This window comes from Setaria viridis, chromosome 3 (genome assembly GCF_005286985.2).
Source record: "Setaria viridis chromosome 3, Setaria_viridis_v4.0, whole genome shotgun sequence".
Taxonomy (NCBI): Eukaryota; Viridiplantae; Streptophyta; class Magnoliopsida; order Poales; family Poaceae; genus Setaria; species Setaria viridis.
In genome coordinates this window covers 21,573,893-21,591,610 of record NC_048265.2, presented here as the reverse complement: position 1 = coordinate 21,591,610, position 17,718 = coordinate 21,573,893, and the positions used below count along the sequence as shown (strand labels likewise).

At 44.8% G+C, this 17,718-nt stretch overlaps 3 protein-coding genes across 3 annotated transcripts; all 3 read right to left on the bottom strand.

Moving 5' to 3' along the window:
• Window positions 1-101: 101 nt before the first annotated feature.
• Window positions 102-4,823, bottom strand: LOC117848414 (AP-3 complex subunit mu). The gene is made up of 8 exons (XM_034729819.2): window positions 4,640-4,823; window positions 4,399-4,504; window positions 3,841-3,951; window positions 2,986-3,075; window positions 2,221-2,468; window positions 1,345-1,554; window positions 1,070-1,277; window positions 102-870 (listed from the first exon to the last, which is right to left on the bottom strand). Exons 1-8 carry the CDS (start codon window positions 4,672-4,674, stop codon window positions 625-627), a joined length of 1,254 nt encoding a protein of 417 aa, XP_034585710.1. The 5' UTR covers window positions 4,675-4,823; the 3' UTR covers window positions 102-624.
• Window positions 4,824-9,186: 4,363 nt separating this feature from the next.
• LOC140222374 (uncharacterized) lies at window positions 9,187-10,500 on the bottom strand. The gene has a single exon (XM_072292796.1). It carries the CDS (start codon window positions 10,065-10,067, stop codon window positions 9,459-9,461), a length of 609 nt encoding a protein of 202 aa, XP_072148897.1. The 5' UTR covers window positions 10,068-10,500; the 3' UTR covers window positions 9,187-9,458.
• A 3,877-nt stretch (window positions 10,501-14,377) lies between these two features.
• On the bottom strand, window positions 14,378-17,060 carry LOC117847579 (ABC transporter G family member 23). The gene has a single exon (XM_034728802.2). The coding sequence runs from the start codon at window positions 16,804-16,806 to the stop codon at window positions 14,635-14,637; it is 2,172 nt and encodes a 723-aa protein (XP_034584693.1). The 5' UTR covers window positions 16,807-17,060; the 3' UTR covers window positions 14,378-14,634.
• Between the last annotated feature and the right edge of the window lie 658 nt (window positions 17,061-17,718).

Sequence of the window (17,718 nt, the reverse complement as noted above, 5' to 3'; positions counted from 1 at the left end):
TCCCACTCAGGTTCGAGCCGGTTCCCACCGCCGCTTAGCGAGAATCTCGTGTCTTGCGGCAAGCACACTTGTAGTCCTATGAACACCTTTGAAGAGGTATCTTTGATTCAATCAATTTGATTGGCAAATTAGCTTATGAAACATTGCAGCCAAACCTAATCCTTGCGATTGTTTTTCCCTGATTATTACTTTACCACACACAAAAAGAAAAGATTTACAGTATAAACATCACCTCATTCCTTCTAGACAGTCAGGAACGGCGAATCCATACATAATTGCATATTGAACTGGACATGACAATACGCCACAATTCAAAACCTTGATCTCAGTCTCAGCCACTAGGCACTATTTGCATCATTTTTTGTTAGACAAGCCCTGGCAAATATTCAGTTGCTTTCCCAGCAGCCAGGAGAATCTGATTCAGGCACAGGGCATCTATTCATCTGAAGAATGGCAGGTCCCTTCAACTGCAGTGTGCCAAGAAGGCCAGAACAGGATAAGGTGACGCAAATCAAGCTGGCTCTGGATCATCAAATGATAATCATGATGCGTTGACAGCCCATGCACCAGGTCCGTATTCGTTTGCTTTAAGAGCAAAAATTAACAGATGTCCTCTGAAAGCACCTACGATCTGACCTCATACTTTCCAGCTTGACTCTGGGCTCTAAAACCTTTGTATGGAGCGCTTGGTGTGTTTTTCACGTCCAGCTTATCAATTTGAAGACCAGATAGAGCAACTCCCATAATCTTGAATTTCACCTGAAATGTTGGCAGCGTATGCAACTGAGCAAGTCCTTCCTCTAGACGTAAATTTCCAGAGAGCATTGGTGCTCTATCTTTTGGTATCTGCCCAATTGTCCAGAGACAAGTCTGCACAAAGTAAACTAGTGTTTAGACAAGCGTTTCAAGGTACAAGTAGAGCCCTCCAGGGAAAAGATGCCATATCAATGCAATGAACATTTCCGTTCCTGGCTCTTAGCCATTTCAGAAACTAGGTAACAGAGTACTACGAGGAAAAAATAGACATGGATGGAGTTACTATGGAATTCATGGTAGCCAGTACACTGACCTTGTTGGCAAGGATGTCAACTGTGCCATAGTTTGCAGTCAAATCCGCAGAAACAATAAGAGGGGGCAACTGAAACTGCACTGTTATAGAATCAATGGGTTTCCCAGGATCATTTCGGATCCCCACCATCACACTAACACGGCAATTCCCAGAATCAGACGTCAGCTGTGGTTTCACATAAATTGGTGTCTTCTTCAATTTCTTAACCCTGCTCATGTCATCAAACAATGAGCACACGGAAGGCACAGGAAAAAACATAGCTTGTAAATATGTACCTGTAACTCATGAGCTTGAATTGCCCATCGGGAGGAACAAATGATAGGACTTGATTTGACTCCCAGGGCTTGAATCGGACACAGGGGTGGAACGTAACATCATTGATAATTGCAGGGTTTGCAAATGACATAGTCAATTCTGGTACACCTGCGAGGCTGCAATTTACTTGAACATCACCATATGCTTCACATTTTACTAGAGCCCCCTCTCTGCACACCAATCGATGAATAAGGATGTCAAACAACAAAAGAGTCTCAGTCACATAAGGAAAGAAATTAAATAAAACAAAAGTCAGATATTGTGATCTGCTCTTGTGCTAGACCACTACTTAGGACTTAAAGAGGACGAATTGTCACTCTTATGATGCTCTTTTTTATATAATTTAGTACTCCATCCATTTCTTTTTATAGGACATGTTAGGATTTGAGGAAGTCTATCAAAATATACTTTGCCCATTAATTTCTCTTATAATATATTATCAATCTCCATGAAACCAATATTGAAATGTGTGTGAATGAATCTACAATGTACCTTTTATATACTAATCATGCACATAATTTCAATAATTGTTGGTGAAAATTTATGAAGTTTGACTTGCTCGAATCCTAATACACGATATGTCTTGAAACAGAGGGAGTAGCATTTGCTAAAGTGCAGTGCACACATAAAAAGGAGGTATCAAAGGATGGCTCAATTTGGGAATACTGTACCACCAATGGATTGGAAGGCAATATCAAGAGTTACTATGGATATGCTAAAAGTTCAGTAGCTTCCAGTAGATGTTTGACCAAGTACTGTGACCTTGTCCTAAAAGCCAGATCGACATAATTGATGAATCCACTTAGAACATTGAAAAGGGGAAAAAACTAAAATACCTGTTTACACATGCATCAAGTTCCTCAACTATGTTAACATAGACTTCATTGCTTGCGTCCTTGACTACTGCTGATCGCCAAGGTACATAAGAAGCAGCTGCGTCTGGAAGTTTGCTGCCAAGAGTAGAACTTTTACCAGTCACAACATTCAACATTTTGTTCACAATATTAGGTGGGGCAATCATCTCTTTCAAGATGTTTGGCTCAGTCGTGAGTGGAAAACCATTGTCCATCATCTCATCTAAAATCTGCACTTGTCAAGCAATATAGGTTTAGAGAAACTTCAAAAGGAGTGCACCAGCTACTATGATTCAAGCAACTAAAGTACTAAACCTGCTCTGAAATTGGAGCATGCAAACTAGGAAATGTTTAACAGAATCGTTGAATTCGACAACACGCCAATGACCTGCCTTGATCTTCTAAATGTGCCTCAAAATCTAACATATCTATTAAAAGAGAGAAATTGGATGTTTCTGTAAATTTTGAAATTTTATGAGCTTCATAGGAAACAATGTCTTAATTTCCAAAACTTAATGTAACATGCATGGTTGAGTTGAATGTTGCTAAATAAATTAGAAAATTCAGTTCCTTAGTGTCATATTTGTAAAAACAGATCATCCTGCAAAGAAGAAAAGTGACACTATTATGTCATCATAATGTTTGCACTACTCATTCATGATAATATAACAGCCACATGGCAAAATAAAAGAATAGGCGACAGCTGCAGATTTATATAGTGGCGTAGGAGAGACTAAGAAAATACACCTGATATACAATTACAAAGTTGTCCTTGATTATGTCTTCATTCAGATCTCCAAGATAATCTGTCAAGACATCACCCACACGAGAAAGGAACTGGAAAATGCAAAACATATGAGCACATCCATAAAATGACTAAAAGTTACCATTTACAGTGATTTGCACACTCTGTTATTTCAGATAAATAAAATTGGAAGGGTATCGCGAGATGTACATTCCAGGATAGGACAGAACTATGGATAGCAACTTTTCAGGAAGAATTTGCAAGATTTTACTGAAAGCTTTCCTAAAACCATACAGTACTTCAAAATATGTATTGTTCACTGTAAGATTCATGAAACTTTTCATACGCAAGTGTCCAGTAACACTATGAAATACCAAAAGAGATTTACAGTCTAATGAGGTTACACAATTCTTCACGTTTTATGGATTCAATACATGGTTCAGCATTTTCACTAATATTGTTCAGCAGAAGAACTAACTTGATGGTTCCATCGTTTCATTTTCTGTCCCAACAGACACCATAATTGACAATCTATCTGGCTCTACAGTTTTGAGCAAGTCGCCATATTGAGTCTCGAATGTCACTACTATATTCCTATAGCAAGTTGCAGAAATATGAATTCCTTTTATGCATCAGTGTGGTTGCCATTGCGGATTTCAAACTTCTGTGTGAATTACACCGTTATACCAGAGCACCCACCATGCTCTGTACCAAAGAACAAGCAATCTTTACCTCCAACAAATTAGTTGCCCTTGGTGAACAAATTTGTTGTAGCTACAGACTTACTGGACTTCCAAGCAAACAAGTAGCAACTAAGTGAGAAAGAAAAAAAATTCACAAGGAGATGAAGTTCACACCTCGATAGCCATCAGTGGAGGCATCTCTACTTGGGTGCATGCCAAGAACGTTACACCATTGCGATAGATATGAAACAAGTAATGCGTTGGTGACACCACAACCTGCAAGACCTTCCAAAGCCCAAGAAGTCAGATAAGTCAATATTCAGCCAAATCAAACGGATGGCTAATAGAATGAATCCAGTCCATAATTAGGGATGCAAGATAGTTGGTCAGTTCGACCCATTGACTCATCCTTGTCAATTTGATTAGCATTAAATATATACACAAAATGAGTACATCAATCAAGTAAAAAGCTGAGTGGATTTTTAGTCGATCCACTTGCATTGCATCCACAAAATTTGGGATGGAGGGAGTAGCTCGAATTTGACAGGCAGTAGCTAAACTTCTCTACAATAGCATCAGCAACAAAATAGATTAGCCCTAGAATTCCCTAAATTAAGCCAACCACACACAACAAGAGCTTGAGGACCACGAAGTAGGGTTCTCCCGAGAAGTAATAAGCAACGGTGGGGAAAACTCTGAAATTTGAAACGGGGCAAGGAGCAAAATTGTTACTTTGGACGGGTCGCCGGCGGCGTGGGCGAGGACGTAGTCCCAGAACCAGCTGCAGATGGCGCGGTCCACGCGGTGCCCCGCCATCTGCTTCTCCACCATCACCTCCCTGCCAAACCCATCCCGGATCACATCAAGTTCAGCGCCAGTCCCCCGAAAAGGTTTGGGCGGATCCAAAGAGGTGACCGAGGAACCAGCCGATGCTAGCAGGTAAAGGAATTCGGGGACTGAGGGCGAAGATTACCCGGAATCGGAGAGGAGGAAGATGCACTGGAGCATTTTTGCCGCTCTTCGCCGTTCGCCGCGGTGGGACTTGGGAGCCGACGATGGGCAAATCGGGGCGGGAGAAGTGGAACAGCGGGGGAGATGGGTCGCAGCTTGCAGAAGTCAGAAGCTGCAGAATGGGGAAGTCGGGGTTGAACCGTGGGTCAGGGTTTGAAATTCCAACCAAAATATGAATGAATAAAGTATGGGATCACATTTGTTTGGTTCCTTATTGTAAAAAAAATTATTGGTTCGACGTTCTTTGTCATCAATTCATTGCAAGCATCGTATAATCTAACCATGAATGTAAATCATTAGTTCAGATCAATATTGCAAAAGTTAGGTGACCTAAATTTTAATGTTTTGAGGGGATATGTACATAGCATAGTTACAGATTTGAAAGAGAGTCTAAGATACTAATACATGGAGATGTTATAAAAACTAAGTATATATCTTTAATTTTGATGGTGGACACATAAATATGCTAATAAGAATAGTTAGTCACGATTCCCATATAAGTTAGATACATTTACTACGTAAATTGTTTTAGCTTTTCTAGATACATAGATTTTGCTATGTATCTAGACATAAAATATATCTAAGTGCATAGCGAAAATCATGTATCTAGAAAAGTCAAGATGAACTAAAATTAGAACGGAATGAGTATGTAACTAATTACTTTTATATACTTGCTACAATATTATGAACAACTATTTCATACTATTATCTTTCTTGCATAACCATTCTCAACAACAAAGAGTGCAAAAATTTTGGATAAATTGTCATAAAATACTTTGAGAACATTACACATCTACAAACTCCTTAAACATCAATAAAATTAAATGGCAACATATTTTTTCATTTTATTTGCAAATTATTGTGAGTTAGATTAGCATAGAAGTCGTTTTTATGTTGGCAATGTCGCATGCATATAACACTGAAATTGATTTTCATATATATCACACTTTTTCAAATGTAGTTTCTACTCCCTCCATCCCAAATTACTATTCGTTATAGTTTTTCAAGATACATAGTTTTCGATACGTATCTAGACCTACATACATCTAATCTAGAAAAGCCAAAACGAATAGTAATTTGGGACGGAGGAAATACAACATAATAATTATACTTAATAATTAAAAGAGTTGAGAATGTAAATACTTGAATTCTTTTGGCACAAAAATAAATGCATTCCCTGTCAAATTTAAAGTACTATATATTCACAATACTTCCATTTGTCATGGACACGCGCTAGTTCTACTAGAAAATTGCAATGGTTACAAGAGACCATGACAGTGGCATTCGGTGTTATTAATTAGGTGATACGATGGACGTCCAGGTGGATATGGTTTGATTGACCGGTAGATTAAGGCCTGTTTGTTTCCTCCGAAATTATATAAGCTGATTATGGTTAAGGGGTAGGAGGGTAAAAGATCGTCATGGGACCATTAGGGGACCACAAATAATCTAAAATAAGTTAGTTTTGGGTAGCTTATTTCAGATTATATGCGGTCCTAAAGTGATATTTTACCATAGTACCTATATCTATAATCTAACTCAGCTTATTTCAGATTATACATGACTCTAAAGTGATATTTTATTATAGTACCCATGATTCATAATCCAACTTAGGTGGACCTAAGATAGTTAGATTTTAGATGCACGAGATGCAGAAATTTTTTTATTCTAATGTTAGCATACATTATCCTACAAGTTGGTGCCTGTACTTACTTTCAAAAAAGAGGTACCCGTGCATAGTCCGATCTTGAGCATTAGTCTTTAGTGGGTGTGTTTGCTTTCCATCCACAATTTGCCAGGCGGCACCGCACAACAAGGTTGCTACTTGTTCTTTATTAGTCTGTGGCTCGCCACACATTTCCAGGTAGTACGAGCTAGTTTATTTTTGTGGCAGACTTGTGGTACCTTGGACTTGTGGCACCGATTTGTGCCGTCTAACCTTGGATGCCACCACACTTGTGTGGTAAGTGGCTGGCTACCTCTCCACCACTAGTTATCAACCAAGCCGGAAGTAATCAATTCCCCATAAATTAGTCTTGGTTCCTTTGACGTTTTCCTTTTGCTGTCGTGCCGTGCACATTTTAGGAAATCTTATGCTTCGGCCTTCCACAATGTTGCAAACTGCTTTGATGTTGGACAACCCAACAACGGTCAAGTAGAGTAGGACTGTAGGAGGCCCAATTACTCGAGCTAGCACGTGGAAGAAAGGCCCGTGTTAGTTTATTTTTCTCATTTTTCTTCTCTTTTGATCCTTGTGATTTGTGATTAATATGAATCACATTCTTCTGAGAAACAAGAAACCTCTAAGAATAATATTTTAAGGAAAATTTCCAAATTACTCCCATCAAGTATCTTGATGACCAAAGTTCACATAGACCTCTAAGACATGCTATAATGCCTGGTATCATTCTGCAAGGTTTTAACTTAAAAATTCTAATTGTGCATGGAGAATTTTTTTTTTCTTAAGGCCTAGACCTATTGACATAATTGTGGGAGTAAATTCAATGTAAAATAGTTTAGGGGGTTATCACAACTTTACTCATACTTAAAGTCAGTAATTTGGAGTTTTTTAAAGCAAAGAAAAAAAATATCTTAGTAAGGGCAAAAATGAACACCAAGAAAACTATCCAGGGCAAACAAAAAAGTTATTTCAACAAAACTAGAAATTGTTATAATCACCAAGAAGTTGTTATACAAAAATAAAAATAATGTTTTGAGCAATAAAAACATTCAATTGAATAGTTATTCTAAGCACCAAAGTTTTTTTTGGCAAAGATAAAAATGTTCTACCAAGATAAAAGGTTCTGTTCGGAAGTAAAATTGTTCTAACCACTGAGTAAACTTTTTGATAAAAGAAAAAAGGTTCTGATAAAAGAAAATATATTGTAAAAAAATGTGCCCAACAAGCAAAAATGTTCTGAGACAAATAGAAATTGTTTTAAGCACAAATAAAAATATTTCAAGCAAGGAAAATGTTTCATAAAAAATATAAATTGTTTTAAGCACCAAGAAAAACATTCTAAGCAAAGAAAATAATATTATAAGTAAGGAAAATTGTTTTACTTTATATAGGGAGTACTATGGAAACAAAACATTCATAATGTTGGATTCTAAAAGAAAATAAGAAAATAAACTTCGGTTGGATATCATTTATTCGCATCAATTCTAAATTATAACCCTTCCGTTTGAAATTAGTTGGCGTATCAAGACTATAAAAATTCAAATGTCATAATTTTTTACAACAATTACTCAAAGTATATGCATACTTAAAGTGTGGAAAAGTTAAATGAATATATTTGAAAAGTGTATTACTGTTCAAACTATTTTAAAAATGGAACCAGGAGTTTGAGAATACCGCATGTGAAGTTTGGGAATTAAACCCAGCTTCTAAATCCTCCGTCTCTAGCCAACCTGTGCCATCACTACGCCAAGCAGCTGTGGCCATGTGGGTACGGGATGAAAGAGACAGAACACGAGGACGTTGAACAAAGACGATCATAGGCCAGGTCAGGCGATGCCTCGGCTCAACTACTCAAGAGCCGCTTGATTCGAGTAAACAACTCTGAACAGAGGCGACATCGCCTATGACGGCGACTGTCCCATTTCATTAGGATTGAGTGAGGTGGATTTAAGCTGTGAGCCTGTGACGCGATCGATGAAGACGCGGCCAACACCGGGCACCTTGCATGCGGCTACCGGTGCCGCGAGCAGCTACGCATAATACTTGCTTATTAGCTAAGACACAGGATGCCAATTGCCATCAGAATCATCAGGCCTTTTTGACCATTAAACTTGGACCAGATCATGCCCAAGATTTTGGTGTAGCTTCTTCCACGAGAAAGCTCAGCTCATCCCCTGATTGAACGGCCACGGGACTGTGTGCTCAAATCTCCACTGGCATGTTTACTTGTTTTTACAGCAGCATGCTGCATTGCTGATGTGGACGGGTGCCATCCAAATCCATCCAGGTGGCAACGCCTCGTCTTCTTTCCCTCGTCTTCTATCGTTTTTCTCGTGACGGGGAAAAAACGAAATGGCCTTTCGTTCTTGCCGTCCTCGTCGACGGGACATGGACTGGCCGTGAGCAACAAAGCCATCGCCGTGATGAATGCAGCCGGTGGTCCTCTGCCATTAGTGTTTTCATGAACATGCGGTGTTTCTTCTTTTCTGATGTTTTGCTTGCAGCTCGCACCATCGACCTCTCCGGAGAAATAGTTGCATTCGTCCTTTGATCCTATGGAGTTGAGTTCCAATAAAATTACAGGCAGTAAAGAATGCAACATCGTCCCTTGGCTAAAGCAATTGACTTTACACTTCTTCATTCAAGCAATTATCGACGCGTACGAAACCTTCACTTGATTGCAGAGGCCGTGAGCTCTGACCTGTGAGCCCGCCCTCCATTGCCACTTGGCAGTTGGCACCGCACCTTACAGCTTCCTGCGCCGTGGATGGCAGAAGCAATCATGCGGTCAAATCAAATGCAGCGAAACACGGTCTGGAGACAGATGATGCAGCAAATGGCTACGAGACAAGGCGGCGTGACATGCCGGGCTGCCCATCACTCAGTTCCCCATTACTCAAAATCACGGCGGCAAGTACATGTACAGATCGATCATAGCAACGAACAAGCCAAGAAAGGAATTTCAGGACTCAATGGCCCGATCGAACCCCACCGCTGGAGAGTGAAAAAATTGCTCTTTTTTGTCGGTAAAATTGTGTGCGCCGCAATGTGGGGCGATGGTGGATGTACTGCAGGCTAACCGATGCGGGCGCCGGGCCTGCTACGACGAGGAAGCGGCGGCGGCGGCGGAGGTGGGGAAGTCGGCGTGCGGGTTGCAGTCCGCGGAGAAGAAGTCGTTGCGCTCCAGGAGGGACCGGACGCCGGGGTCCTCCTTGCCGTTGGCGCTCGGGTTGGGCTCCAGCGAGAAGTCCTCCCCCAGGCACAAGCAGCACAACGGCGCCGCCGGTGGCGGCGGACCTGTTGTGGCCGGGCCCGGGCCAGAACCGTCGTCGGCGTCGCCATCGGACGCGGCCGCCCTCTCCCGCCGGCTCGACCTGCTCCCCGCCCTCCTGCCGCCGGACTCCTGAACCACCGATACGCCGCCGCCGCCCCAGCAGGAGACCGCGGCGGTCGGCAGCCCGCCCCGGATCGCCCTGGCCACCGCCTCGCGCCTCCCCTGCTTCTTGCGCCTGCCCTGCTTCCCGCCTTCCCGATGCTCCTCCCCTTCCTCCTCTCCTCGTCCGGACGAAGAAGACGACGCGCCCGCCGCCGCCGCCGCCGCCGCGCCGCGGGAGGAGGAAGACAGGCCGGCCTGCCTCCGCCGCCGGAGCGCGTCTCCCCCAACACCGTCGCCCGCACCATTGGGCCGGCTCTCCCCGCCCGCATACATGCAACCGCCAAGAACCGTCGGTGCGGTCGCCACCGCAGCCGGCTCCCCGGCCTCGCCGCGATCGATCGATCAATCAATCAACCGATCGATTAGCAATCCGCGGATGCCCAATCCGCGGCCGGCGATGGAGCCGCTGGTTGCTGCGATTAACGGCGCGGGTGGTTTTGGTGGGGATTGGGGAGGGTGGGGAGGAAGGAGGCGGGGGGCGAGGGCGAGAGGAGCAACGCAACGCGCCCAAATCGATTGCGCCGTGCTATTATTGGGCGGAACAACTTGCAGTTGCGGCAGCGCTTGCACACGGCGTCTCGTCCCCCTCGCCAGCCTTTGGCTTGGCAGCTTCCCTTTCGCTTTCGGGCCCGCTAAGTGCAGGTCGCGGGGAGGAGAAAGAAACCGCTGGATTTGCCTCGTCAAGAATGGAGCGGGCGTGAAAGGAACCGCCGATCAGCTTGTAATGGAGGAAGGTATATGCGATAAGGGGAAAAAGGTGAATATTTAACAGCTGCTGGCGATCTAGCAAAGGTTCCGGTTGGATTACGCGTTCTTGGATGCCATCGAAATGGGCGAGAGGAGATGGATGGGTTTACATTGGAATGTGATGTTGTCAGGCTTAGCTCTCGTGTTTCCCGGACGTCCATTTTTCATATTTCTTTTAAAGATTCCGGACGTCGCATTACCGGTGTTTCTAAATGACTGTCTCCTCTTCGTTTTTTTAATGGTGTGGTTGGGATTTCCAACCAACCAACGGTTAAACAAAACAAGATGCTCCGTTTCTATGCTTGCGTTGCGTGTCCTGGCAGCATTGACTATGCGTTATCTGTTTCAGGTGGAGTAACATTTATTAGCCCATCGTTTTACCAACCAGATTGATGTTATTTTATTTTTCCACACTCGATATTCTTAGGAATAAATTTCACGAGTACATCAATAATTTGAGCTTAAATAACAAACCTACTACAGTTTACTCACATTACCCATCATTACTTTTTCTACTACTTCCTCCGTCCTTATTTTAGCTTTTTTATGCATAACTTTTGTTATGCTATCTAATTCTAGAACATAATAATATTTATAAACATAGAAAAGTCAAAACAACCTATAATTTGGAACGGGAAAGTATATCCTCATAGAAGCATAACATTGTAATCATTTGGGTCTGTTCGCTTCAGCTTATAAGCCGGCTGAAAAGCTGAAACGGCTGATTTGTTGTGAGAGAAAAACACTGTTTGGTGACTGATAAGCCGGCTGAATAAGCTGAAGCGAACAAGTCCATTCTTCTTTTATCGTCGGACCCATACTTAACCAACATGTTCATGTCCAGCAGGATCCACATGTTAAATTGATGAACTGTGGCTAACATGCGGGCCCGATTGACCATTAAAGGAGAATAGTCATAAAGTTGTAGTTTTGTGGAAAGACAACCCACTATTCTGTAGGTTTATGTAATATAGGCAAAACCTGCTAGGTTAATTTAATCTTTTATGCTTCTCGTCGCTCACTCAATTCGTTGTGTTGGCATTGGCAAGGACAGTGACAAGAAGTCCGCAGTTTTTCTTTTTTGGCGGGTAGAAGCCCGCTGAGGTTATAGAAAAGTTTGGCAATTAGTGATCCTAACATAATATGTCTAAGAAATTTATATTCAATGCTAGGCACCCAAGATATTCTCAATAGATATATGTACATCTTGTTTCTCATGTAAAAGATATGGCTCTCTTACTTTTACTAGTTCGATACTTCTTTTGAATTCTTCAATATAGTTCTCACGTATGAGCTAGAAAAAGCGTTATAACTCCTAAAACTCCCACAAAAAAACAGAACATATCACCATCGATTTCGTAGAATGGAGCATAGTTGCCAAGAATGCCCAATTGGATCTCATTTTGTACTACAGCCACCTATCGTTTCTGTTCTTGGAAAATAACCTAAAATATGCATAAATCTATATCCAAATTAAATTACCAACCTCTACCATTATGTAAAATATTTAAAACAACTAATATCAACTAAATTACCTACCTCTCCAGTTATTGAAAAATAATTCTATTAAAAAACACCCTAGGTATGCATCTAAATTGGCCATCGTCGACATTATGAAAAAAAAAATTAAAGGGCCCTTGTTTATATTCTTCTAAATTGCACACTATATACATTATTAATATTTGGGGGAAAAGATTAACTCAAAGCATACATGCATGATATATGTCCATACATGCACTGGCGTAGGCAGGGGTATGCACCTGTATTCATGTGAGTACCATAGATTTTTTTTAAACAAACTGATTGTACATAGTATATACATGTATTAACCGAACTCAGGTCTGCTTCCAGCAATCTAGTTGAGTTCAACTCGGCAACTCTCATGTTCTAAGTGTCAAATTGAGCCGAACTCCTAGATAGAGTTCACACCTTCCATATTGCATTGAACTTTCATTTTTTACAATGAATGCCAAGGTGCAAATTCCTGGCTACACTGGTGCATACATGCCATGTATACATGCATGTAGGGAGTGTGGGAGCGATGAGCATATCGATTTCTAGCTATGTATTTAGCAATCATGAAACATGTTTCCTTCCAAGTCACATGACAATGACAAACCATGTCCAATTTTATTAATACTCCATGACTGAGATATAAGTTACTACTTTAGATAAATTTATTATATTCTTACTAAAAGTGCAGTGTGACCAGAGTTTCAACTTTAACACACAAACAAAAAATCTTACAAATTGCAGTATTTAAGATCAAAATTGAGAAACCAATACCTAGATTGTTCATGAATTTAAGATAGATGGGTTGAAACAAGAGCTGGCATAGCTCAAGCTAATGTTGCAACTAAACAGAAATTGGACACACACGGAGGGCGATGCAAATTAATAAATGAAGCTGGATGATAAAAACATATAAAGTAATTAGTAACCGAAGTCCATCACAAATAATGCATAGCAATTACATAGTGTCTATATAGGTATTGTGAGTAAAAACTCGATTAAATGTGAATTCTAAATTCATGAACTTTCATTCGTATGTGTCTCCTAAAATACTTGTGTATGTTAAAAAATTTTACCCCGGAATGGAAGCTATGATATCATGAAAAAAAATGGTCTTTACGGTGAACCTATTCATATCAAGTTTGAGTTTGAATTGTGACTATGGGGACATGCCACCATGTGATGAGCTGGGTAAGAAATATGTCCTAGATTTTTCTCCTAAACAATGGTTTGATGGGAAAGCATCACCGTCTGTAAAGATTGCAAGTACACATAAAAGTTATTAAGGGGGTGTTTGGATACGAGGTGCTAAACTTTAACAGTGTTCGGATGTTCGGATGCTAATTAGGAGAACTAAACATGAGCTAATTATAAAAACTAATTGCAGAACCCTGTGTTAATTCGCGAGACGAATCTATTAAGCCTAATTAATCCATCATTAGCAAATGGTTACTGTAGCACCACATTATCAAAACATGGACTAATTAGGTTTAATAGATTCGTCTCGCGAATTACACTCCATCTGTGCAATTAGTTTTGTAATTAGCCTATATTTAATACTCCTAATTAGCATCCAAACATCCGATGTGACGGGTGTTAAATTTTAACACCAATTGCCAAACAACCCCTTATAGCATTGTAGCTAGCTACTTTTTCACCTAATAACTACTCCCAGCCCACCAAGAGCGCATTTTGAGTTTTGTCCTAAGTCAAACTATCTTAAGTCTAAGTGTGTAACCAAAAGTTTATAAAGAAAGTATCAACATATATTACACCAAACATGTATACTATGAAAATATATTTCATTATAAATCTAATGGTAATTTTTGGTATCATAAATATTGAAATTTTATCTTTTTATAAACTTAGTCAACCTTAAGATAGAGTATGGTTAATTAATGCTTCAACCGATTGTATTAATGTAGAGAAATTGTTATATATATGTAGCGGTTAGTTTATTAGAAAGAAAGAAGTTGCAATCGTCTGAAAAACTGTTGAAAGAATTGATACAATGATGCATGACAAAACAAAAATGTCACCTTAATAGGTGGTTATCCCGTCTGCAGGACTCCCATTACTTTGTTCACTGGGCCAGCGTCCAGCACAATGTGTTATCTTACTAGTTTGTCTCATCAACTCTGTCAAGCTTCTTTAGGGGCTTGGGCACGGTATCCAATTTCATTTCGGGTCACTAGTAGCTGGTGTACTTTGTTGTTGAGTTGGTTCACCAAGCGCTTCTCCACGCCGAAATACTCCGTCCAATTTGCGGTCAAACAAACGAGCTAGCTCATGCCTGTCGCGCTTAACGAGCCGAGCTTGAGCAATTTGTCACTAAATGAACTGGTTTATTACCGAAGATACATTAATATTCCAAGTAGCCCAGATTAACATCACATTTGACATTTCTTAGTTAACACCAACCCAAAAAATAGCCCAAAAAATCATAAAAGAGGATCGGAATACAATAATCGATATTACATGAACCAATTTTAATCAGCAAGCTCTCCATCACCTCCAAACAGAAGACAATGCATGCTGAAACAGAGCGCTCTTCCCCTGAACCATTCAAACGCTGAAGAGATCACAGGGTGGTCTTGGATGCCCTCCTGACGAGCACGGCCCAGCACATGACCCTGTACAGCAGGAAGAACCCCAGAATGACCCCGACGTTGACCCACTTCATCCCCTCGTCGATGCCCCTGTCCCTGAGCACGTCGGCTCCGGTCCTCAAGCACGCCCCGCCGGCCATGGCGCCACCGTGATCTCCTCCTACCCAGGCGACGCACTTGCCCGCCGCGCTGCCCCCGTACTCGTTGATGAGCAGCAGGTCCAGCGGGTACCTGTACATGGACACGTAGTACATGAACGCCCAGTACCTCGGGATGCTGTCCTTGGGGATGAAGTAGCCGGAGAAGAGGAAGAAGACGCCCAGGAACACGCAGATGAGGGCGTTCCCCATCACGAAGTCCGGCGACACGGCGCTGAGGAAGAGCACGAGCGAGCTTGCCATGAGCACGATGAGCCAGACGGCGAGGACGAAGAAGACGAAGGTCGTGGCGGGCTCGGCGCGGAGCCCCGCCAGCCAGTAGAGCGGCGCCGAGAAGAGGAGCGACACGGCGAGGAGGCACGGCGCGAAGACCAGCGCGTTGGCAGCCACGTAGGAGGAGAGGCGGTAGGCCCGGCGGGAGGCCTCCCGCATCAGCACACGGCGCTCGTGGAGGAGGACGGGCAGGGCCTCCACGGTGGAGGAGAGGAGGAAGGACAGGGTGAAGGCGAAGAGGCCCAGCCGGAGCGCCACGCCGTCGGGGTTGTCCGGGCTCAGGCGGAAGTAGACGCTGCCGAGGCCCAGCCCGCCCACCACGGCCTGCGCCGCCCGCGCCGCGAAGAGCTCCCGCGTGCGGTGCATGGTGCGCCAGCACCGCACCGTCAGCGCCGAGACCTCCGTGAAGCGGCTGCAGTAGCCCTGGTCGGGGACGTCGAGGCCGCGGCCGGCGTGGTTGACAAGGCCCATCTCGTCTTCCTCGTCGTCGTCGTTGCGTGCGGTGAGCGCGGGGAACCTGGCGCGGTCCTCCTGGAGCTCGTTGGTGACCTCCATGGCGAGCTCGAGCGGGTTAAGCTGCGCGGGGATCTTGTGTCCCAGCCGCGCCAGCGCGTCCTCCAGCGACCCGAGCGTGCCGGAGTGCGCCACGGCGCCGCGGGAGAGGAGGAGCAGCGAGGAAATGTAGCCGAGCATACGGTAGCTGGGCTGGTGGATGCTGAGCACCACCACCTGCCGCCGCGCGCGGGACACCTCGTGCAGCAGCGCGAGGACGTCCATGGCGGACCGGCTGTCGAGCCCCGACGTGGGCTCGTCCAGCAGCAGCACGGGCGGGTCGTGCACGATGTCCACCGCGATGGACACCCGCTTCCGCTCGCCGCCGGACACGCCGCGGGCGGCCGGCGCGCCGCAGCCGCCCCCGCCACCGCCGCCGACGTAGCTGTCGGCCACCTCGGACAAGCCCAGCTCCTGCATCAGCGCCTCCACGTGGTCGAGGCGCTCCTGGGCCGTGGCGGCAGCGCGGAGCCTGAACTGCGCGGCGAAGAGGATGGTCTCCCGGACGGTGAGCAGCGGGAGGAGGTTGTCGTCCTGCGTGACGAATCCGCACAGCCGCCGCAGCTGCGCGCGGGAGGTGACGGCGTGGCCGTTGAGCGACACCGCGCCGGGCTTGGCGATCTCGGTGCCCGTGCCGCGGCCGGACAGGATGCGGAGCAGCGTCGACTTGCCCGCGCCGCTGGGGCCCACGATGGCGAGGATGTTGGAGCTGGTGGCGGTGAAGGACACGGACTTGAGCAGCCCCTCGCCGGCACCGGTGTCGGGGTTCGCCGGGTTGGCGGAGAAGCAGGAGGGCAGGATGGAGGCGCGGCGGCGAGGGGCGGGGCAGGAGAGGTCGTTGACGGCGAGGGTGTAGTGGGGCGGGGACGGGTGGGAGAATGAGAAGGATGGCGAGGCGGAGTCCGGCGGCGAGGAGGAGGACGTGGACGCAGACATGAGCAGCGCCGGGTCCAGCTCCGACGACAGGTCCTTGTGAGGATCCATGGTTCTCTCCACGCCTCGCAGCTGAGCAGGCGACGACGAGGACGGCGCGAAGCGGCTCAGCAAATATAGCTCGCCGCTGCCGTCGTCTTCCATTTGCAAATTAATCCCAGCTCGATTGCTTGAACGTGTTACGCATCCATGCGCTTGCACCCACGAAATGTCGCGGCACACCACCATTACCTTGTTGCCGGTGCCGAGCTTCTAGACCTGCTCCGCTACATGGATCACGCAAATCAGAGCGAGGGGAGCTGGCAGCTTCTTGTTAGGGTGGTTTGGGTGAGCAAATGGGAGCAGAAAACCAAAGAGAAGCAGAGACCGAAGACGATGAGTGAGGGCAACGGTTTCGTTTCGTCTCGTTTGAGCCTGGGGCCGTTGCGACGCGCTAGCTACTGTGACCTAACGGTCTAACGGCCATGGCCCAGCGTTCTTGGCGGTTGGACCTAAGCACGCCTAACCAAAAACCGGCGAGCGTGCTGGCTGAACTGGTCCACGGCCACGGGGCTCGCGTTTCGTGGCGTGTGGTTGGGGTCTGGTCGCGCCGCGTATCTACTACCTGCTTGCATACCAGGCACCCGAGCCGAGCGGATACAACGGTTGGTGAAAGCTTCGACCTTCGAGTTACCCGAGTGCCACTCTTCCTTCTGTTCGACGGACTGCATTTCACCAGCAGGTTCAGTTTAATTGTCAGGTGACTTGGCGTGGTACTCCCTCATTTCAAATTGTAGGTCGTTTTAGCTTTTCTAAGTTTATAGATATTGTTATATATTTAGACTAGACTATATCTAGGTCTAGAAATACCAAAACGACAAAAATCAAAACGACCTACAATTTAGGACGGAGGAAGTAAAATAAATTTAGCATCCGAAGTTGTTCCGGCATCGGTGCCAAATTCCGCTCAGACGAATTATTTCCGAATCCATGTGAATATCCGTGGTTGCCACTTGCCGGTGCATGTAAGGAGACCATGAGCAGCATCACAGGAACAGCCCTCCAAGAGAGACCAGAAGTCCAAAACGATCTGTGCGAGTTGCCGAGTCAACGTCGCTCGTGCAGCCAGGAACAAAAGCCAAGTGGAATAAGAACATCAAA

Coding starts and splice junctions, on each gene's coding strand:
- LOC117847579 (XM_034728802.2), bottom strand. CDS start 16,806: ATGGTGGTGTGCCGCGACATTTCGTGGGTGCAAGCGCATGGATGCGTA.
- LOC117848414 (XM_034729819.2), bottom strand. CDS start 4,674: ATGCTCCAGTGCATCTTCCTCCTCTCCGATTCCGG. Junction 3,952..4,398: donor CCGCCGGCGACCCGTCCAAA/GTAACAATTTTG, acceptor GGGCTTTGGAAG/GTCTTGCAGGTTGTGGTGTC. Junction 1,278..1,344: donor TTCAAGCTCATGAGTTACAG/GTACATATTTAC, acceptor TGACATGAGCAG/GGTTAAGAAATTGAAGAAGA.
- LOC140222374 (XM_072292796.1), bottom strand. CDS start 10,067: ATGTATGCGGGCGGGGAGAGCCGGCCCAATGGTGCGGGCGACGGTGTT.